This window comes from Toxoplasma gondii, chromosome XI (assembly GCF_000006565.2).
Source record: "Toxoplasma gondii ME49 chromosome XI, whole genome shotgun sequence".
Taxonomy (NCBI): Eukaryota; Apicomplexa; class Conoidasida; order Eucoccidiorida; family Sarcocystidae; genus Toxoplasma; species Toxoplasma gondii.
The window spans coordinates 5,849,381-5,871,175 of NC_031479.1; the positions used below are offsets into that span (position 1 = coordinate 5,849,381).

The window sequence follows — 21,795 nt, forward strand, 5'->3', positions numbered from 1 at the left end:
GTTTTTAGACAAAATGCACGATGCCGCTGGGTCTGCGGGGTAAAAAGGTCTTGACAGTGGCTCCCACGTTTCATCATCACCTCCTCGCCGGCAGAATTCCTTCTTCTAGGACACAGACCGGAGGGACATTCCTCACTAGGAAACGCGATCTCGCGAAAGGCCCTGCTGGCCGTGACTTTCTTTCTGAGAACTTCGTCCCGTTTTATCTTTTCTGTCTCGACCACCTCGCGACTACGCGCGCTGGCTGATGCCCAGTTGCCATCTAAGCACCTGACACGCAAACGTTCACGGAAATAGCTCAGGATCGAACATGCGAGGCGCTTGCATGGTATGGTGGAAGTCCCGTCGTGCCCTGTGGCCTTAAGGCACTGAGATGTGAGCTCAGTCGAACACAGTAAACGTTTCTTGTTTCATTTAGTGTGCGTCTTCTGGATGTTTCTCCTCTCACTACAGCGAACTCTGTTGCTAAAGACGTACCCCTGAGTTCCAATGCTTCTCCCCTGCTTACGTGTGTTATCCACTCGGCCTCCGCGTTTGCGCATCTGTTCGGGCAGTCTGAGACTCTCAAGAGCTGCAGATCACACGAACACGTCAGATGACACTTCTGCCTTTGTGAGACACAGCCTAGCGAAACATGCACTTAGAACCAAGTCTCGCCGGTTTTTACAGAAATATGTAGAATTTAAGGCTTTTCCACACAACGAATGGCAGCGCTTGTCACGCCGCACCTGCAACTGCACTCTCGTATCCTACACTTTGAGAACGTGGAAGCTCTATTTCCACGGAATCACAAATCCCCACTACCCTTTGTCCCGTCTACTCCAGCGACCAAGAATCTCAGCATACCATGGTACGCATGCCGGGCAAGGAAGCCGGTATTTTGTTTCGGGACTGCTGCAGGAAATTGCCCGCTGACCGAATTTCCCATTCCAGTCGTTTTTCTCTGATTAGAACTACGGAGACTACTGATGCCAAGATCAGCACGCCTTCCATTTAACCAATCAGTAGCCTCAGGATTTAGAACCATAACTCCAGTTCTTAACGTAAGGTTACCACTGCCTTCACACGAGTAGACTGGAGGTTGCTTACGTGGAATGAGAGGATCACGTCTGCGTCCACCATGACGGGCACGAGTTGCAGTAGTAGTGAGACATAGGCCCCCTCCAGCTGCGCTGTTTTAAGCTGTTCCGTCGTTCCTCGAAGCGAAAACTTTCTTGTCCGTTGGAGCGAGACAAACCGTCCATTTTCCTCTCTCCAGTTGCCGTCTGTCGCGCTGTCCACTTCCTCGCCGCCCTCTTTCGCTTCACGATTCCTCGCTGACACCACCGAGACGTCGTCGCCTGCACTGAAACTCGTCCGCCCTTGACACACTACGCTAACGTCATCGTTCTGCTCGCTGTCGTCATCCACGATCACGATCTCCGGTTCATTCTGCTGTGGCAATGCCTGCTCGGTTAAGTGCACCGGGGACTCGCTCTTGTCGCCCGACGCCGGAAAAGCATCGAAAGTCCCCTCAAGGACTTTGGTTCCATCATCCACGGAGAAAAGACCCGCTCTCTCCTCGACACTGTTCGAAGAAAAAGACACAGAAACCCTTTTTGCTGACACAAGGAAAGGCAAACTCTTTGCCGACACAGACACAGACAGGACCACTCTTTGCTAACACTGTGGCTACCTTAGTTTCACCTGTGACGACGAAAACACCAATTCGTCGGCATTTGTCGAAGCCATCAGCGATCCCTACATAGGCTTCTTGCCCATCACAAAACAGTGGGTTGCTGTCCTCTCGCTTCAAAGCTTTTCCAATACTTTGGTCGAGACACAGAATGAGTGTGTGTTGCACGTATCGCCGTACATGAACTCTCTACAGTTCCAGAGGGTAAAGCACGCTTTAAAAGCATGGCTTGCAGCTCATTTTCTGCGTGTGTCTACACAGTTCATATGTTCCTGGAATCTTCTCGATCGACCAGAGTTTGGCAAAACAGCGATAATAAGGATCCACGACGCCTTCAGTCTCTAAAGAAGATAACGTTCGAGGGGTATTTTCTGCGATAACAGGTCAGACAGTGTGAAGATCTCGAATCCTCGGAGTGTCCTATCGGCACCTCTGTGTCGGTGCCTCCGTTTTAAAACCGGAAGCTTCTGTGCCTGGGCTTGCGCGTGCCGCACTGCCGCTGCGGAACCTCGACTGGTGGCCGTATTCTTCCGGACAAGAAAAGCGAAAAGAAGCTGACGAAGCCTTTTTTCGTCTGCTGATTATGTCCCTTGTCTTCCCACGATATGAACTAACCCGACATGCGTTTCTGGGAGCATAGTGCTTTCGCTACCTAGAAGCTACCCTGTGTTTTTAGTGTAAACAAAGAGTGGAGAAATAGAGTGGACTACAGTCTACACTGGCATGTCAGCTCTCGCGAAAATGCCTTACGAACCCCCAGTTGAGATGCATCCTTCTCGTTGTTCATTTCCCTGCTGGATTTGCAGACGATTTCCCGACACACAAACGACTCTACCTCCCTACCTGACGATAAAGCCTTGCACCCAGATGGTGCAGAGCGGGCGGCCTCGATAGAAACAGAAAATGTCACCCTGCTGTTCCCCGAAAACCATTTCGATCTGGTTGACGCTACTGCAGAAAAGCAGCGCCAGACCTTCTGAAAAATCCGGTAAAGCTTCCCGACCAGAACCGACGCAGGGCGACAGCAAGCACGGTGGCGTCGTCTGTGTTTGTCCACCTTGCGATGTGGAATCGACAACTGCGTTGGAGGCAGAGCTTTGCCTGTGCTGCCGGCCCTTCTTTTTCTGTGGGCTGGCGGGGTTTACACTTTCAGAAGAAACCTCAAACACTTCAAGGTCGACAGCTCTCACAAACATTACTTCGTCCTCCTCGTTGCTTTCTCCCTTGCCGGCACCTCCCGCATTGTGCAATCGGCTGATGTCCGGGGACCTCTGTCTTTCCTCATCACTCTCAATAACTATTCTCTGTCTTCCGAGAATGGGCTTCGCTTGCTCGCCCTCGTTCTGCATCGTCAGCTGCACATTTTAGTCACTTCTGCTGCCACCTGAGAATGCCAGGGTGTGAGCTCCGCAACTCGTCTACAAGCCGAGTCTGTCATTGCAGCTGTGCAACAAAGTTCTATGTCTCTCTCGCTTCCTCCAGAAGTGTCTGGAAGCGATCCAAATATCCACCCCCTCAGAGGGGAAGGGTCTGAAAGGAAAAAGAGCTGAAGAATTCCGCGACGAGACTTGATGTCACCGACAGAGTCAAAAGAGAGGCGGACGGGCAGCAGAAACAAGGAACATGAGCACGGTAGATTTGAGGAGAGCGACGCTTCTGAATCCTAATAAGCCGCTAGAGTGACACAGGTTGTAATCTGAAGTACAAAAGGCACTGCAGGTAAGAATTCGAAAGTTCCAGGGTTTCTATATACAGAAGCATGCGTCGAAGACTCCAAGGATTGCCCGTTGGAGCAAAGGTAAAGAAACGACGATCGCGACTGAATTAGAATGGACAAAAAACGAGGGGAAACACGGGACAGGGGCACAGACCCACATCAGCAGCAAGAATCGATCGGGAGCGCGGGAAAACGCGCAAATACTGGCCGAAGCGAGACGCACACGGCGTACAGTTTTTCTTTGCAATGCCTCGGAGACTCCACAATACATCCATGGAAGAGCCAGAGAGAAAATAACAACGGGACGGATGAAAGTAGAACTGGTGGAAGCGGGCGTGTCCTCAAGGCGGATCTACTCGTGGGTCTCGTAACCTAGATGCGCCAATGACGGGGAAAAGCGAGTTTCGACAAGCAAAGGAAACAAGCGTAAAGTGCAATGGAATAAGAGAGACAGAAAACGACTAAGACAAAGGTACATGGTCAGCAGCTGGGGACTGTGATGTGCTGTGTCTGCGGGCGAGGCAGCGGCTTTCGTTCATCACTTGGGCGAATGCCCTGGCCAGGGACTCTTTGCGCCCTTCTAGGTCTATCGAAAGTGGACGTTCCTGATCTCCTGAGAGTTCTTGCCTTCTGAAAACCAAGACAGGGAGATCTGACATTTTTCTCCCCGTTTGTCCTCGAAACTTTAGTCTCCAACGTGCGGTTGCATGCACTGCCCGTGCATCTGCCTCGGAAACTGCGCATGCGGCATCGCTATCGAGACTTCTGAAAGTCTCTCGACGTGCAGCGATAAGTTTTCGTGACACGCCTGCCAGAAACGTTTTAAGACAGGAAAAATAAGTGATCAATTGCTTCAGCCAATGAGGCCGTGCTGCCAATGGCCGGTGTCGAGGCGGCCCGTGACGTGTGCTGCTTTTTTTCTGCACGCGGCATGTGAGCAGCCGGTTTCTCTTAAAAGAATCATTTGTCCTGTGAAGCAGACACCAAAACTTGGACATGCCTATTTTACTGTTGAAGTCTAAAACGTGGCTTCTCGTCAACACCGATGACAGAAACTTGCCGGCAAATTCCTGTCTTCAAGCGCTCAAGCAGAGCAGTCGCTATTGTTCTGTTCTCATACGGACCCAGGTCTGGACGATGCTGGTTTCGCATGTTGTACTTTTTGATTCCCAAAACACTGCCTAATCCTGCTCCAGAAGTCCTTGAAGTTCGCCGAGAGGGAGGTTGGGGAGTCTCTGCGGAAGAAAGTCAGGAAAAGTGTGCGTTCGTTGATCGTAAACCCGCTCCTGTGAAAGAGCCACTGCCTCCTCGGTTTCACCGGGAAGACAGAGTTCGTTCCAAAAGGCGCATTTCTTCTCTGTCCAGCACTTGCGTTTCTTCCTGGTGATTCTTCTCATTGGAAGTTCTTTGCCTCTCAAAGGCTTTTAACCCTTGCCTGCGGGTCACAGCCAGTTGCTCTGAACCCGTCGCGCACCGTTCCGCCGCTTCGAAACTCGAATTCGCGAATTTGTCGGGTTCTGAGTTGCGTTTTCTCGAGACTGCCTCGTGTTTCCCGCATACGGGTCCCCTCTGTGGTCCTTTATCAATTTCGTTGCTGGGTTCTTCCTCCTTTCTCAGTGGCAGGTTCCAAAAAATGTCCCGACTGGCTCCCCTCACTTTCACTTCCGCGCCGGCGGCAGCCCCGCCCCCCCCGAGTGCGCATCCACCTGATCATGGATGTTCTACCGGATCCGCGGCCGCGCTGCGCGCTTCACGGCGGAAACATCTTCTCGATTTGCGAGGCGCCGAAGAAGAGCTGCAGTTTCTCGCAGGGCGCGTGCTGCAGAGCGCCGGGCCACCACACATGCTGCCTTTGGCGGAACTCTGTACGCGAATGGTTGCGCTGGATGCCGCTTGCGTCTCCCGCGGCTTGCTGCACTTGACTCGGGGGCTTGCCAAGGCTCTTGGCAGCTCTAGGTCTCTCTTTGTCGGATCGCGAAAGGCCTGTGAGGAGCGGATCGAGGCGCAGCGACAAGAGGAAGAGCGGCGGCGCGACACACGGCGTGCAGCGGCCGAGGCTGAGAAGGCAAAGAGACGCGCGACAAGGAGCAGAAACGTCGAGGCCGGGGAAAGTCGACTTTTGGAGAGTACGAAGCGGGAAGCGTTTTTCTGGAGTGAGGCGAGGTCAGCCTGCGAAGATCCGACGGGGACGAACGGTCAACCGGACTCCGTCTGTGGTTCCCCGAGGTTCACTGACACCGACGCTTCCGACGACGAAGTCGAGTGGTTCAACGCGCCTGTCCGCGACGAAGAAAGCAGCTGTTTTCCGTGGCTGGCTGCCCGTCCCGTGTCGAGTTTTGACGGCGCCCAGTCTCCTCGCTTCTCGGAGGCACATTCCGCTTCGGCTGACGCGTTGCTTGCTCCGTCTGCTGGCCCTGCGGTCGGCTTTTCCAGCGCGCAAGTTTCCTCAACTTCTTCAGACATCGCGGCGCCTACAGCTGAAGCGACAGCGGCGGCGAGTGAGGAGAGCGGCGAGCTGTACGTACTCCTTCAGCCGGTGCCTCCGGCGGAAGAGGCGCTGGGGCATGTCGACGTGGTCGTTCTTCTCTGCAGCTTCTTGGAAGTCGGAGACATCATCAGTCTCGGGCGCGTCTGCAGAGGCACTGTGGAGGCGACTCTGCGCGACGAAGTCTGGCTGCCGCTGCTTCAGAGGAAATTTCCCAAGGCCTCTCTCGTCGATGAAGACGTCCTCAACAGAGCAGACCAGGAAAAGCAACTCGACGAACAGCAGCAGAAAGAGGTGAGGCATACTGGAGGCAAGGGCGGGCGACGTCCCGTCGGTCGCACCGTTTGCACTCGTGGAGTTGAAAAGGGTATTGTTGTGATTTTGAAAGTGGAGAGACGCTTTGAAGACGACGCGCAGAAGGCAGAGAAAAACCGAAGACAGAGGAAAGTGGCGAACACTCGTTAAGGTGCGGATCGCACTGCAGTTGTCAAGCTGCAAGGGGTTGAGCGCTCTGCCGTCGATGTCCGGGTCACCAGACGGATAGCCTCAATGTACTCTTTTCACTGGTTAACGGTCTTGACGATCTCTGTTTACCAAGTCCAATTCATCCTGTCTCAACATCCTAGCAGCACTCATCCCTCGTTATTGAGAGACACTGACGAACTGAGAACGATCACTTCAATAGCCTCAATGGCTGCAATAGAACCACTCCTCCAGTTTCTCGTCTAGGTGTGCGTTCACCTGCCTACTTTTGCCACGGCGATTCACCCGCAGCTAAGCATTGAACGGCTTGAAGAAAGAACACAACTCTCCGTATTCTCCGAAGTTCACCACTGCAGTTCTCCACGATCAGACAGTCGCCATCCGAAAGCACTGCTGAACGTGTGCGAGTCTTAGAATTCGTACAGCTCAACGAAATCGGTTCGAGTAAGTCATAGTCTTTTCCAGGCTTCCTCTATCCCATGTTCTGAACCAGATTGTGGATGCACTGCTGGTCCGCTTTCCCCCGGACTCGCCGACGTCGCTGCCTTCGCTGCTCCTTGCAGCAAACGAAGCGTTGTCCCAGATCGCCGTCTCGAGGTCGAATTGTGTAAAGGAAGCAAACACTAGCATGCAGGCCTCTCACGAGAAATCCTTGTCGCCGAAGGCGCGTCGCCTCGACGCGGAGGGTCTCCTGCACTTGCTCAGCCTGCACGGAGAACTTTTTAAGCAAGACGCAGAAGGGGAGAAGTTCTGTGTGAACCCGTCTGCGGTGTACAGTGACTGGGGGCCGGTCAATCCGTACGCCGCAGCAGACTGGACAGCTGAGAAGAGGAAGAAGATTGAGGAGGAACTTGCGACGCTCCGCGGCGAGACACAGGGCACTTCTGCATGCGACGAAGACAAGGCGGAATCCGAAAGTCCAGACAACGAATACAAACAGGTGAGCTGCGAGGCGACCTCCGTCGTGATGATATGCGTAGCAGAGCCTTCTCCGAGGGGGCGCGGTCACGGGTGTCTGAGACCACAGACAGATGAGGTGGCTTTGTCGAGTTTTCAAATCGTTTTTGGAAATACCAAAGCCTTTGTTTCTCTGACTTTATCTTTATACAAGTGTTCTGTAACTTGTAAAGACTTCGCAAGGTGACAGTGTCTCACACTCCCCGGTCTCCTCATACTTCACGCATTCGTTCCCTTTCTGCGGTGCCTCTGTTTTCAGCTTCGCCTCTCATGTGCATTAAAAATATGTTTTACAAATAGACTTGCAGAAATGTGACAAGGTTCACAATACTTCTGACCCTTCGCGCGCTGTTTCCTTTTTGCTGGCATCTCTGTTTTTCAGCTCGGCTTTCGTCGGGACCTGACCGCTCGGCAAGCGTACCGTTTGTGGCACACGCAGCTGCTGGGCTTTGACCAGACGAGAGAGCGTCCGTGGGAATACAAGTCAGAGAGCAATCGTCGGGGGACTTTGCCGGCAGGCCACTTGCTGGATTTGTGCGAGAGGCGTGTGCGGTTCGTGCGCCGCGAAGACCCGGCGGCTGTCCACACGCTGACTGTACTTACACTCGAGGGGGTCGCTTTCCACATTCGCGACGGATGCTTCAACCGCCGAGTGAACATTTTGCAGCAGGCGCTCTGCAGCGCGCACCTGCGGATCGAGCGTGAAACCCGGAAGCGTTTTGAGCGAAAACTTCTGGACCTCATGCAGTTCGTTCGCGGCGAAAGAAAGTTCGGCTTCTACCAGTGTCGCGCGTGCGGCGCACGCTGGCGGAGCGGCTTCACCTACGAAGAAATTTCTCAGCAGTGTCTCAGATGCGGGCTGTGGAGCAAAGCCTTCAGAGTCCAGACTCTGCTCTCCCATGTGGCCGGAGGCCCCGACGATCCGGGAGCGCCGCGCCAGAGCGACCAGAGCGCCACGTGTCACAATTTGCTGCATGCAAGAGCAAGGCCGGGTGCCTCAGCAGGCGCAGGCTCGCGGCAGGAGAGTTCCAGTGTGCCTGGAGGGCGTAGCTGCGGCGCAGACAGGGGACTCTTGGCGGCAACCGGGGATCCGCCTCTCGAGGGAGTGGAGGGGAGGCAAAGCGAGGGGGGTTCTCGACAGTTTGCGTCGACACATGTTTCTGCGAGTCGAGCCCAGAAGAACGAACGCCTCCACGCTAGGGCCTCGCCTGCAGGTAGCCACCAACCAGACAGACAGCCACTCTTGCCGACGGGGTCTCGTTCGCGGGGTGGCTTTCGAGGCGCTGACAGACAAAGTGTTCATTTCCAATCAAATCGACGTGGGAGGCCAGAAGCGTCTCAGGGACGAGACAGCTTGCACGGGTTGTTTGTGCCGCCTAGCGAGCGTCCGGTACCGAGAAATCCTCTCGAGGGTTTACTTCCCGACCCGCCGCATGCAGTGCAAGCAAGGGGTTTGGAGGTACCTCGGGAGAGACTGAGGGGGGCAGAGAAAAAACCGCGGGATCCAGTTGCTTCTCATAGGGGAAACGTGAACGCGAGAGTGCGACGGGGTAACTGCGGTCACGCTCGCTCTGAACCTCCAGAGGCAAAGTTGGAGCGGCAGACGGGGAGGGCGAGAGGGACATACGCAGAGGGCGCTGATGGGGGGGGCGTACGACTGTCACACAGGAACGTCAGAGGCCCCGGAGCCACGGGCGTAAACTCCAGAAGCCACTTCGCAGGGCACGGAGACAGAGAGGAGGGGTTCGGGAACCTGACGAGAGCAGACGCTGTGTCGAAGGTTTTGAACCAGCAAAATCAGAGATCTCAGAGACACGGAGCGGGATCTCAAGACACGAACAGCGGCGAAAGAATGTACGGGTGGGGAAGAAAGTGACCGTGGCTCGGACCCCCTGGTTCGAAACAAACGTTCTTGGCATCTGAAGTTTGGGTTTCCCAGTAAATGCAAATCGAGAAACATGGTACACGCCAGGAAATAGGCGTAAACTCAGTGTGGGGGAACTTGTCCCAACAGAGAGGCGCACAATAACACACGGAGGCTCCACTACAGCTTTTCACAACTAACCGTGTTTGTGTTAGTTTGCCGAAGTCAACAGTCCGAACGTACATGTAAAGCATATTTCAGTCTGAGCGCACATGTCACGTTAGTGAGGCGAGAGAAGTCGACAGGCACACATACCAGGAACTAGGTAGGTCCGTGAGTTAATGCTCAAGAGTTTGACGGGGACTTAGAGGTCTGTTCCTGTAGGGTGTTGTCAGGCCTAACGGTGTTGGGTTAAATTCTCACTGTTGACTGAAATAGGGCGAGACTACATTAACTGCATGACGAGCAGATCTGAAGTGTTCGAGAATTCCCCGCGAAAAGTTCGACACTTCTCCCCAAAGAAGAAGAGTGGGTGGCAACTGTAGGCTGGGTCATTCTGCCTAAAACAATTCACTTCTTTCTGGATTCGATCACATTGTAGTATATGCCACGTCTTATGACTCTAGGATCACTGAGACTCGAGCTGCCAATTTTAGAATGGTGATACGTGAATGCACGACTCACAATGGAGTCACGATGCCTGACAGATCCAGTGTTCGGGACCTGCGGAGCTCGTTCATCCTCCCATGCATTTTCCAAAGAACACAAAGCAGAAATGTACTTTGCGATACAAAGTAATGACCCCGGAAAACAGATTTCCTCGGAAATACCGGTTCTCACAAAGCGCCTTCCTCCAGCAAAAACACCACACCTCCCGTGACCAAAACGTCGAGGAGATGCCGGAAAAGAGGAAACTCGTGTGTAATCAGATAAAAGACGAGACAGAGAGACATGCGAGGCAGCCTGAGAGAGAGACACTTCCAGACTACCTTCAGCATCCGTGCGAAACGATTAAAGATAAAAGCGACTGAAGCTCGCCAGTGACTCCAGCAACCTTCAGCGCAGTATACGTACAGCCCAACCTAAGCGGCGGAATCGTGTGCCTCTTCGGTTTGCAAGCCATGCAGTCTACCGGGACCCGGATTTTTCTGTCTTTCCTCAAGTCGCTTCTTTTGGTCTTCCAAGATAATCCCATGGCACAGAACAAAGTAGAACAGAATGTTGTCATATCTCCCGTCGTAGGTTCGATCCTTTCTTCCGCACTCCAGCACTGCTTCCGTTTCACCCTCCGCGTGTCCCGCACTTCCGGTGCGGTTCTCTGCGTCCCGGTCCTGTTCTGATTTGCTCAGAACACGGGAATCCGAAGCCTCGCCGTTTTCGTTTCCCATTCGACCTTTTCTCTGCTGTCCGCAACCTCCACTCTCTCTTTCCTGACTTCGACAAGGTTCGCCCGGAGAGCACGCAGACACGGGCGCCGCATCAGTTAAAAGGCTGGTTCTGCGACCTTTCTGTGCACCTCCGGCTTGTGTAGGACACGCCTGCGTCAAACTCTCACTTCGACGAATGCCCTCGACTTCCCTGTCGGGTCGGTTCTCGAACTCCCCGCTGGCTGTCTCAATCGGATCCTTTCGCCGCGCGGCAGCTTCGTGGAACGCGACAAGCACGTGGTATACGCACTCGGCAGTCGAGAGGAAGCAGGCCTCGTTGTGTTTGTGTTGCCTCCAGAAGATCGAGCTGTATCCGCCGAGAGCGATTTTCGGGAGTTCCGAAATGCCAGGGTGTCTGCGAAGCCCGGGCACTTGGAACCAGGTGCAATCCAGCAGCACGCACCCTTCCACTTCGTCCCAGTTCACACGGTCGATCGGCGTTGCGTCGTCGTCCGGCAAGAGCACGTGAAGGCGCTTGCCTCTCTTGAATTCCTTTCGATCTTGTTGTTCGGAGGATTTGTCAACGGAACTCCTACCGGGAAACAGCGACGGCGGCAGATCCGGGAAAGTGTGGATGTGGACTTGATCCGGCGCCACGATCCCGAGAGGCACGGCGGACGACTTGCTGGCCTTCTCCTTCGGGTGTCTGACAATGTGAAAAGTCAGAGGCAACTGGAGACGAGGAATGCGAGCTCGCGCTTCAGGCGAACCCACGGCGCAGTGACAACTTCCACACCAGAACGAGCGACTGTGCCCACATCCTTCGCAGATGTGGCGGCGAGTCGGTTTCTTCGACACAGACGAAGTCGGGTCTCCCGTGGGCTGTTCCGCCTTCGATCGTAGAGAAGCCACAATTTTTGCACGCTTGCCGAGCTCCCTCGACGGCCCACTCGCCGAGTGTGCACTCTCGGCTGAGCAGCCATCTTCGAGGACAACCTGAAGAGCTTCTTTGTCGATCTGGAGATCCGAAATCGAAATGTGCGGCAACCGACTGCAGTCCTCTCCGCGACTCGTCGGATCCGCCAGGAGCAGGCGCCCCCGACCCATACTTGAGGAAACTCAGTTCGGTGACAAGAGTCGAAGCGGGACGGCACCGGGAGAAAAGGAATTCACATTCGGTAACAGTGGTAGACTAGCGAGTAAAAGGGAAATTCAACTCCGGCGACGATGGTTGAAACGGGGAAGTTCCCCCATCGAATGTCGGAAAAAATGAAGGGGAGAGGAAACTGGCAGTGGGCACGCGAGCCTGGCACCTCGGGAGGGAGAGAGCCGCCAATATTTTGGCGTTACATTGCCTTGAACTGTCACTGCTTTCAGAGTGAGTGGGAGTTAAAGCTCGTGTGTGGTTTCAAATGCAACCGCGTCAACTGCGAAACACACAAAAACGTTTCCTTTCTAGCGTTGTGGAACCCTGGGGGGGCTACTCAGCTACGCTCTAGTTCGCGCACACCGACACGCACTGGCGGCCCATACGCAACTTTGACAGTTTCTTCCAATAACTTTCACTGGCAAGCAAACCAACTCTTTTTACTAGAAGGAACGCGACGATGAAGGTACAATCAGCTTGGAGAGAAACGACTAAGACGGTGAAAACGTCTGAAACAACGGCACGCTGGCCTACAGTTCCAGCACAGGAGGTAGACCCACGAGAGATATCAGACGGGAACACGCATGTTTTTGGAAAGCGCTATCGGCACGTGAACTCAACATGTTTGTCGGCTGAAGCACGGGGACCTCGAAATCCAGAAGCGCCGCACTTTTGCTAAAGAAAACACATGTAGCTGGTAACGGCAGCCAAGGTGGCTCAGCGGAGTCGCTTGCTTGCGTCGAGTCAACTACCGGCGAAAAAGCTTCCCGGGGATCCGTCGTGGCCAGTCCCCGTTCGGTTTTCTCATTCTGACAAGACTGCTTCTTAATAACAAGAAAAAAGGCAAGGGATCTCACCGATCCTTCGATTCGTGGATGCTAGACAAAAAACGTGGACGAGCGAAACAGCATGCATACTTGACGGAAAGCATGCGGAACTCCTGTGAAGTGATAGACTGGCTGGTCTGCAGGTTTAACAGGGATCGAATTCTGGCTTCCGTCTATTCGATATCCAGGTTCAGTGACGTTTCTCTGCATTACATAGCGGCCACTTTGTCGGTTTTCAGAGAAGCAACGTAAGGCGAAGATTCCCGAGTCCTTCCGTGAACAACAAATATCTTTCAGGCTGTTTCGTGGTCGGGGCAGTTCCGGAGCATCGATGTCGCATTCTACGCGAGAAATCTCTTTCCTGGCTGCTTAGTGTTCGTTGATTTGCGTAGGGAAAGCCTGACACATGACACCGCGCTACAGAGTGATCAGTCGATGTCTTCTTCGAAGCAAACACATGTAAGAGAGCAGCAAAACGAAGGTCGGCATCGATTTCATGTAATTTGTCTCCAAGAATTCAGCCCTGTATCATTTAACTCGACTAATGCTTGTTTAGTTCGGCAGTCTGTACCCACCGATCTTAAGTCGTTCCGTTCTTGTCAATCTACGCAGGAACAGCCCTGCCTGCCCCTACAGGCAATCCACTGGATCTCGAGGAGCTCATACAGAGTCCATGTTTTCTATAAAAAAAGGCACCTCCAAGAATAAGCAGAGCAGGCGTTTAGTTGTGGGAATCTCGTTCGAGTCTAAAATACCTCGAAGAAAGCTGTCGAGTCGGATATTCCAGTATGTTCGCTATGACCAAAATAGCGGATGCCGCCGCCCTACAAGTACCTGCTGCACTCCTGTTTGCGATTTGCTCCTCGACACTCCACTTGGACACACTCGCACTTGGCAGAAGTGACACTATTCAATAAAGTTGAAGGCCTAAATGAATCTCCCCCCCCCCCCCCCACCACCCCAACAATGTACAGCTGATACTCCATTGTGTATTTTCGTCCTTATCATAGCCACACGACTGTCAACTAAGTTGATCCTCAATTTCAGATCAAGTTTCTCGTGCCGTCTGGCTGGACCGTACGATCTCCTCACAGAAACGAGACTACCAAAGTGAATATCGTATCTGTACAGCTGGTATGCAAAAGCGCGTTTGCGGGAATCCTCCCGACACTGCTAGGCACAGACATATTCTGTGCACAAATACTTGTTGACTAAACAGAATCGAGTTTCAGCAGCTCGAGTATCCACCAGCACGCCAGCCATTGGTCAGTGGAGAACACAAAGTTGAGAAGTTCGCTGCAGTTGATGGAGTTGCGTTGTGAACCTCTACATCAGTCACCTTTTTGGCGCCTCTTCATTTCCTGAGGAAATGAAAGTGCTTACTCAGTCTGCAGAACTTCCGCTTTCTGACAAATCCACTGGCGCACACTTTCTCCTGCCCAACAACCTGCTCAGTACTGCTGCCAGACACCCAGCAAAGACCAACAACGGCTGTCGTTCAGCCACGCCTCACACGTCATTGCTGCACTACATTCCCCGCCGTTTAGACGGTTTGTAGAGTTTCTCTGCAAATGTCGTTGCTCGCGAAACGTCATCCCTTTCACGCCACTCTCCGATGTGTTTCATTATCGCTATCCGCAGTAGCAAATGGCGCTTGCTCAGATCCACTTTCAACACCCCGGAACATGTTGTCCTCGAGAGTAGCGTGGGAACTTGCGTCCGTCGGGGCGACGTCGTCGTCATCCTCTGCGTGCTCGTACTCCTCGTGAACAATCTTCGCCAGCGCGATCTGATCTCTCTCTGTTTTGACGAACAAAAGTACAAGAGAAAGAAATGAAAATCACTCGTGCACTTGACATATTTCCGCGTCGACACAGCGCCTGCAGACCATATTTTGCCGAGTCGCGTGCCCGATGCTGATTCCGCTGTTGCTCGGACTGTGTACGCCTCGTGTCTAATGCAGTGCGCGCGAAACTGCATTTCAAGACATTTGTGAATGTTTACCTTACCGACATGAAAGAGCAAGTTCAAAGCTTTTTTTTAAAACGAACGCCCATTCACACGCAGTACAGAAAAAAAAGGCTCCACAGTTCGTCACCTGCGCAACATCCCCCCGACCTCTCCCCACCGGACCCCCCCACTTTGGAACGGTTTCCCCTGTGGTAACACGAATGCACTGCAGTATTCACGGCAGTTTTCTATTTGCGTTTTGCAAAAGTATGAGTTCGTTCTTTTATGAACACACTACCGGCTTTTTTCACCATTTTAGAAACACATTCGTTTCCCCCCAGACCATGCTGACCGAAGTTCTTACGTGTGCGGTTCCTTACCGTAGGTGAAGTGGAGCATGCCATAGAGGACAAATGAAATTGACCACGGGATCACAGTAAGCAGGAAAAGCGACTTCGCCAGCGCCGACGCGTTTCCTAGTCTCAAACTGTCAGGCATATCCTTGACAAGGAGTGAAGTTCTCTCGTAGCCAAAGGCGGACTCCGCAAGAACACCAACCAAAGGCGCACCCAAGATAGCGGCGCTGCTGCCTTCCAGAGCCACAGTCTGCAGGAAAGGAAGAGCACAGATAGGAAGAGTAAACCACCTGTTCAAACTTATGCAAAAAAGTCGAGACACCTGCCCCGCCGGTGGGATGCGCGACATTGACCGGATCGTGTCAGTTAGGCAAAAAGAAACCATGAAACATGAATTCAGTCAATGAGGAGGTGGTGCATTCGATTGTAATAAGAATCCTTTAGGAACAGGCTTCCACCGAAAGAGTACTGCATTGACCTGTACAAAACGTATGGTCACAAAAGCTCTTTTTTCCTTTAAACCAGGGGGTTGGGACTTCGTGGCAGGTTTCGAATTGTGCGCAATCGACACTTGCAGCACGATTCACATTGTCTCAGCACAAGGTGCGCATTCACGCGTAGATGTTTCGGAGATGATCTTCCATAATGTACTATTCTCCTCAATTTTCCGTGAACGGAGTTACATGAAACATGCAGACATACACTCCACTTACGCTACGGCCCCCAGATTGCCGTCATTTTCCTCCAGACTGAGAGGCAAAACTCAACAAATTCGAGTTATGCAATACCCCTCCTACGATGTTTACGATTTGCTCGCAGTTGCTCTAAAACGTCAATGAGAAGACTGTGGTAAGAGTCACTTACGACAGCGAAAACGGTTCCTTTGTGATCCGGGCGAACAACATCGGAGAGAATGGGTCTGTTGACGGCGACACCACTCATCGATGTGAAGCCGACAAATAAAGCAATAAGGAAGTAGGCATAGAAATATTCCTCTTCCTTCGGCACTACGACGTACGCGAGGACCAGCAGAGGAATGCGGCACATCATCGCCACTTGGCCTGTCCATACAGACAACACAGAAGCGAGAAACGGCGTCTGAAAACGTCTACAAAATACCACTATTCACATACGAAGTGGCGTGAGCTCTCGCCTTCAGCGGGAAGGGCTCTAGGCGAAGGCGCCCCGCGTAATCGCCTTTCTTGGGCATTTCCAGCTACTCAAGGACTAAGTCACCAGTTCCAGTGAAACCTGTACCAACTGTGAGTGCTTCACTTTCCCTCGCCGTTTTCCGAAACGGCATTTTACGAATGACAGACCCTCTGCGTCCTCGCAAGATATCCCAGGGAATTCTGACCCACGCGCCACATGCACTGTCTTCTTTTCTGCTTTTCTCCCCAGCAGAGCAGTCAGTGGCTCATTCACTGAAGCGCAGCCACATGCACACAGCGACGCTGCGACCTCCCTACGTCTTGTTTACACAGTTAAAGCACCAGTCCCGAACAAAGGGTGCGGATAAAACCTACCCACAAGCGGACGACCATGACCCCGGCTCCAGTAGAAGAGACGGTCTCCAAGAAGACCACCTAAGACACCGCCCGCTGCGGCGCCCATGAGAAGAGACCCTGTGAGGACGGCTGCCTCAAGATCGCTCATAGCGCAGTACTGAAAGTACATCGTGTTGAAACTGAATGCCGACCAAGGCACCGTGCCCAAGAGACCCTGAGCAAACGCAAGAATATCACCGAAAGAAAGTTAACAAGGTGCCTTCATCTCAAAGATTCGCGACAGAATCACAACACACTGTTTACACAGCTTACCACCCTTGGCCGTTTGTAACTCGGTTAGAACAGAGTCAAAACGCACGATGTATGCAGTTGACGACTCTGCAGTTTGTCCCTCCGTTAATTCGTGACAAAATTCGCGATCCCGCTACGACTGGACAGGTGTGGAGCTGCACCCGCAGCCGCTTGGCGGTTTTCCTGCCCCTCGTTCGCCGTCGTTTACGCATGCACCTTTGTCTCGAGTTGGTTCTTTCGCAAGAAATGCCGGAAACCTTCTCGACAGTGCGACTGTCCTACCGAGGGTCCCTACGCACCGGCCAGAGTCACGGAAAAACAGTTTCTGTGTGGGCTGAGCGTGAAGACGTTTCTTAAGGCGGACACTCCTGACGAGAAACAGCTTCAGTCGCGTGGCGTACCGCAAGAGCCTTTCTACACTTTTGTATAAATGCGCGAATACCGGGAATACAAAAGTGGACCGCCGGTGTATCGGCACCTAGTCCCTCCCTGGTTACCTCAGCGAGAATGATAACGATGGACGGGGTAGAGAGAGACTGGGAGAAGACATCCTTGAAAAAGCTCAACCAGTTCTGCTCTTCCTGCGCTGGCGGTGTAGGCCCTCCGGTTCCGCCGCTTTCATCGACGAACTTCGCACGTCTCCGTGACTTCTTTCGGGGGATTTCTTCGAGGAAAAACGCGATGAGGAGTCCGAGAACCATGCTCGCGCCGCCGACGCAGAAGAAGCATACACGCCAACCCTGACAATCGCGCAGATCCAGAAAAAAGACAATGCGCTAGTACGATGTTTACAGCGCGCGTCGCGGCGCCTAAGCGAGCAGAGAGAAGCCTGACTCATGTACAGAATTGATAAGCATACGGAGGACTGATTACCATTGACAGGCTCAGCAGGCAAAAATGTGATCCAGTTTGCGGAGAGTGGTGAATGCAGGAAGCATCTGTGAGGCGAGAAGTCCTCTGTGTCTGCCCCCCTGTCTGGCTTCCATATCTGTGCCCTGCGTTCCACTCAAAACGGGACTCTTTCGTAAGAATACGATGCAAAAAACTGCTGGCCTTTCCTGCGTCTCGTCCTCTGCGGCAACCCCCACGGAGTGGGCATCTCTTCCGGTGTACGTACCCGCAGCATGCCGACGTCGAGCAACGCCACAGAAGTGGTGACGACACCACCCACGAGGCGCCCAATGCACGAGCACAGCTGAATCAAGCCGAAGGAGAAGCCGAGGCTCTTGCTCGCAGCCGTGTCGGCCAAAATGCTCTGGGATATGGGTCCGACACTACCCAGAAACACACCGTTCAGAGCCCGCAGAGCTGTAACCTGAGAAGTGCGTGGACAATCCAAAAACGCATGCAGCCTGTGCGTAGAGTTGAGCCAAGCGCGAGACAAAAGTCTGTCGCATGCATGCGCAGTAACAGAGAGTCAACTTCAGGCAACCTTCGATCACCCAGCCAGCAGACGAACAGCGGGAACTCCAGCAAAGTGGGAAAGCACCGCAGCAGTTAGGCTGACGCCGGAAGAAACGCGTTTCTGAAAACACGTTCCAGGGGCAGCTTCAATCGCTGGAGACGCCTGAAAGCCACTTGCCACAGTCACCCAGTGTTTGACCGCCGCAGCGGGTAAACAAGTCGCCTATCTCCACGTGAACGTTTATTGAATGAATCGTCCTCTACAGTGCTGTACACAACGACGAAGCTACGGAGCTGACGTTTGGATGCGTTCCTCAATCAGGCAAGAAATCCTTGGTCCGGTGGATTTGCTTTCGATACCACTCCGCATGGACACTGAGGCATTCTCATCTGCTCGACCGCCACGAAGATCTACCACGGCCTACACCGCGTGTCGGCTGTTCTGATCAAACACACTGTCTACATACTTGATTTGACGTCTACCTCTGAACATCTACACCTCTCTACCTAAATATGGACATGCGTATCAGTCTATAGGTTCATCGTCGCGTACAGTCTCTGTCGAGCACCCCTCCGAAGAGGACACTGCTCTGCTATATCGGCATGTACGTAAACTCGCTTTAACATCGTGAATCGCCCGACGGCAGCTTGTGCATGCATGCTGGATTGCTGGAAGCCGCGTTTTCTGCCGCTCGACATCTGCGTTCATCTGTAAGCACGCATGTATGCGTATCAGCACACGGCCGCACCGGTGGACGTACTTGCCAAAAGTCTGACACGAGACCGAGCAGAGTGGTGGTCAGCCCCCAGGCGAACGTTCCGAAGGCGAGCAGCCACTTGCGGGAGTGACGGTCAGACAAGTAGCCCCATACAGGACAGAGAAGCGAGAGGCACATTGTCTGAGCGAGAGTGATGTATCCAAGGAGAGAGGGGTGGAAACTGAGGTCGCGTTCCAGAGCTCGAAAGGTGGCTGGGAGAAGTTGGTCGTCGCATCCGTCGAGAGCTGCTGATGCGTTGACCATCATCAGAGACTTGGTTTTCATGGAGTTTAGGCGCTCCTTCTTCGCCTTCTTGTCGCTCTTGACCAAAGGCTCATCTTCGGCGCTGCTCTGGGAGGGGGACGCCGGCATGGGCGGCAGCCCTGCCTTGGAGGGCTTGAAATCAATGAACGGCTCACTCGCCATTTTCTCGACGAAGAGCGAAACTCACGACACAAGACGAAACTCAAAGGGGAAGCTTTCTGGGGTCGCGTGTCCGCGTCACACTGCCTCCGTGACTGAGCAAGTAGGCAGTACCCCCTATGAGAGCGGATGACAGTGCCGCCGAGGGTGTTTTTTTCGCGAAAATCGGTATACGTACCTTAACTGGTGTACCACTGTCGCCGCAGATTCAAGACTAGAAACTGGTTCCCACAGGAGGAGACGTCTCAGAAACGAATTGATAAACTACAAGCCACAGACAGCTGAGGCGCGGCAACCCCAGGCTATTCACGATGCCATAACCGTCTCTGGCTCAGACGGAAGGGAAGTAACGGCGCGCCCTTGAAAAGCCGAGCAGTTAAGGACGGTCAACCAATGGTGCGGAAGGACATGCAACGCGAATATGACTATATCGAAGTGACACACGTGGCAGCAAAGTGGTCTTCACAAGTGGCGTGCCGGCGTGGAGACGCGCGAGCTGCAGGGAAGAAAATTTGGGGGGATGAACTTTGGGAACAAGTGCAGGAAAGTCAAAGCCTCTCCACCTTCTCCCAATAAAAAAACGGAGGAAAGTACAGAAGAATCGGAGAAGACTAAATTCCCTGTGTCGGTTTCGTGAGAACTGCCTCGATTGTCCACGAGGCACGTGGCTCACACGGCTTTGCTTCCGTGCCTCTGCGGTGTAACTACAGCGAAGCGCCGCACCCTGTTACTGACAACACAACTACAAAATGAGCGAGAAACACGAGGAAACTCCGGGGAAAATCGGTTCCGCCCATCCGGAATCTTAACCACACGTAAGCCGCATGTTGCGGTTTCCGCCCCCGTTAGTTAGCGGGTAAGAATCCGGATGGTTGGACAGAGCTGCGCGAGACGGGAGGACGTGCCCATGACGCAGGAAACAAAACAGGCACTCGGACGTCGACGAAAAAAACGCGACATCCTTGGAAGAACCTACGAACTTCTGCATGATCTATTTTCTTCCGAGAAAGCATGCCAGCCATTCTCTTGAGACAGTCCACAGCCAAACGCTCCGGTTGGGGGTTCCACTGCTCGCGCGCCCGGCTTCAGGATTCCGACGGGCCAAGAGGAATATCGACGATGGGAGGCTCGCGCAGCTCGCTGCGTTTTCGACAGCGCGGAGGGCGTAGCCAGCTGCTGCCAGTGGCTGTATCGATGCTAGAGGGCGAGTGCTCAATATTTACTTCGATTATCAAGAGACACACCTGACACTTCTGATGCTGAGCAGGACGTTCTTTGGACATTGCTCAAATCTGTTTATGTGTCGGTGTGTTTTGGGGAGAACGAAGTGGGACACCAGCTGCAGTTTGAGTCCATTCTGCTCGACAAGAATGAACAACGTATTAAAGTAGGGAGTTGCCAGGGTTACCGGCTGTCCGTCGGACGGAAACCCTGACATACGACACGATGGATTCATCCTAAGATATAACTATCAACTTTAAGCTTCATTTCCGATTAGTAAGGATGTACAGACCACCGAAAGGCTTGTTGTTCGGTTTTGCAACTGGAGAAATGACAGGACGTTGTGCTCGGGGACCCCCCGTGGTGTTTCGTACCACCCGGGAAACCTTATATTGAATGCCATCAGCTGATTGGAGAAAGCGGTATAATATATGTGACTCGCCTCAGATCAGGTTGTCTTCTGCCGGAGAACTTTGGAAAATACTTGTCGGAGCCCACAGGCTCTCTGGCGGCACAGCACCCGCTCGATAGCGACAGCAGGCGCCCGGTTGTCAGGTGCGATGATTCGTGACGCAAGTAGGTTAATGTTTTGTGTGAAGTTTGTGTGTGCAAGAGGCCACCAATAACGGGCACGTTCTTGCGGAGAGAACCAAGTTGTCAAGCGTGAAAATGTTAGGATGCATTCACGTCGTCATGACACAAACATTCAGTAGAAGTTTAGGAGCTGATTGTATGTCTAGATTTTTTATGGTGTGGACGATCCCCAAAGGAATGGGGGGAAGCCGTCCCGGTCAATGGCGCCAACTTTCCAGTTGGTGCCCCCTGAATAGACGCTTTATACTCCGGCTATGAATAGATATTAGCTTTCTACAGTTGAACCGTCACCTGTGGGTCTCGCTATGATACTGACTGGCTATGATATTTATGTTCGTTCCCAGTGCCGCCTGTGTACGAAAGACAAGTACGGCTTTTGAACCAACCTATATGGGTTGCAGAACTCGTTTGCCAAGAACTAACGCAATTTCCTCTCTCCCTGTACCACTAGACCTACTGGTAGGCATGCAAGGATGCTGTCTACTCGTGACATCAGCTTCGAACAATAGATGTTGCGCTGCTGCGTTTTTACTTGTGGAAAGCCGGATGAGTGCGAATGAAACTGATGGACAGCCAGGAAAGCAAATGCGACAACGGGCGTCAAGTCAGTGTTGCCGGCACACCTTTGCGGTGGAGGCTGATGTAGCAGCCAGCAAGGAGTCGCTTGGCTTTGCAACCCCTAACTACACCTGCCACATCTACGGATATGATTTCCGTGCATTCTGTAGAAGATATCTGCACTGACTCCTGTATCGAAAGTAGGGCAGT

The 21,795-nt window shown here is 53.0% G+C and overlaps 4 protein-coding genes across 4 annotated transcripts; 1 reads left to right on the plus strand and 3 right to left on the minus strand.

The window, feature by feature from the left end:
- Nucleotides 1–217: 217 nt before the first annotated feature.
- Nucleotides 218–4,103, minus strand: TGME49_216850 (hypothetical protein). The gene is made up of 4 exons (XM_018779754.1): nucleotides 2,519–4,103; nucleotides 1,090–1,567; nucleotides 509–571; nucleotides 218–270 (listed from the first exon to the last, which is right to left on the minus strand). The coding sequence occupies exons 1-4, from the start codon at nucleotides 3,022–3,024 to the stop codon at nucleotides 232–234; spliced, it is 1,086 nt and encodes a 361-aa protein (XP_018635268.1). The 5' UTR covers nucleotides 3,025–4,103; the 3' UTR covers nucleotides 218–231.
- A 121-nt stretch (nucleotides 4,104–4,224) lies between these two features.
- On the plus strand, nucleotides 4,225–9,316 carry TGME49_216840 (hypothetical protein). The gene is made up of 3 exons (XM_018779753.1): nucleotides 4,225–6,171; nucleotides 6,854–7,300; nucleotides 7,700–9,316. The coding sequence occupies exons 1-3, from the start codon at nucleotides 5,026–5,028 to the stop codon at nucleotides 9,191–9,193; spliced, it is 3,087 nt and encodes a 1,028-aa protein (XP_018635267.1). The 5' UTR covers nucleotides 4,225–5,025; the 3' UTR covers nucleotides 9,194–9,316.
- Nucleotides 9,317–9,744: 428 nt separating this feature from the next.
- Nucleotides 9,745–12,517, minus strand: TGME49_216830 (DTW domain-containing protein). The gene has a single exon (XM_002370950.2). It carries the CDS (start codon nucleotides 11,653–11,655, stop codon nucleotides 10,264–10,266), a length of 1,392 nt encoding a protein of 463 aa, XP_002370991.1. The 5' UTR covers nucleotides 11,656–12,517; the 3' UTR covers nucleotides 9,745–10,263.
- Nucleotides 12,518–13,711: 1,194 nt separating this feature from the next.
- On the minus strand, nucleotides 13,712–20,239 carry TGME49_216820 (transporter, major facilitator family protein). Its single transcript, XM_002370949.1, has 7 exons — nucleotides 18,793–20,239; nucleotides 17,745–17,942; nucleotides 17,125–17,367; nucleotides 16,355–16,550; nucleotides 15,693–15,889; nucleotides 14,853–15,078; nucleotides 13,712–14,322 (listed from the first exon to the last, which is right to left on the minus strand). Exons 1-7 carry the CDS (start codon nucleotides 19,213–19,215, stop codon nucleotides 14,123–14,125), a joined length of 1,683 nt encoding a protein of 560 aa, XP_002370990.1. The 5' UTR covers nucleotides 19,216–20,239; the 3' UTR covers nucleotides 13,712–14,122.
- Between the last annotated feature and the right edge of the window lie 1,556 nt (nucleotides 20,240–21,795).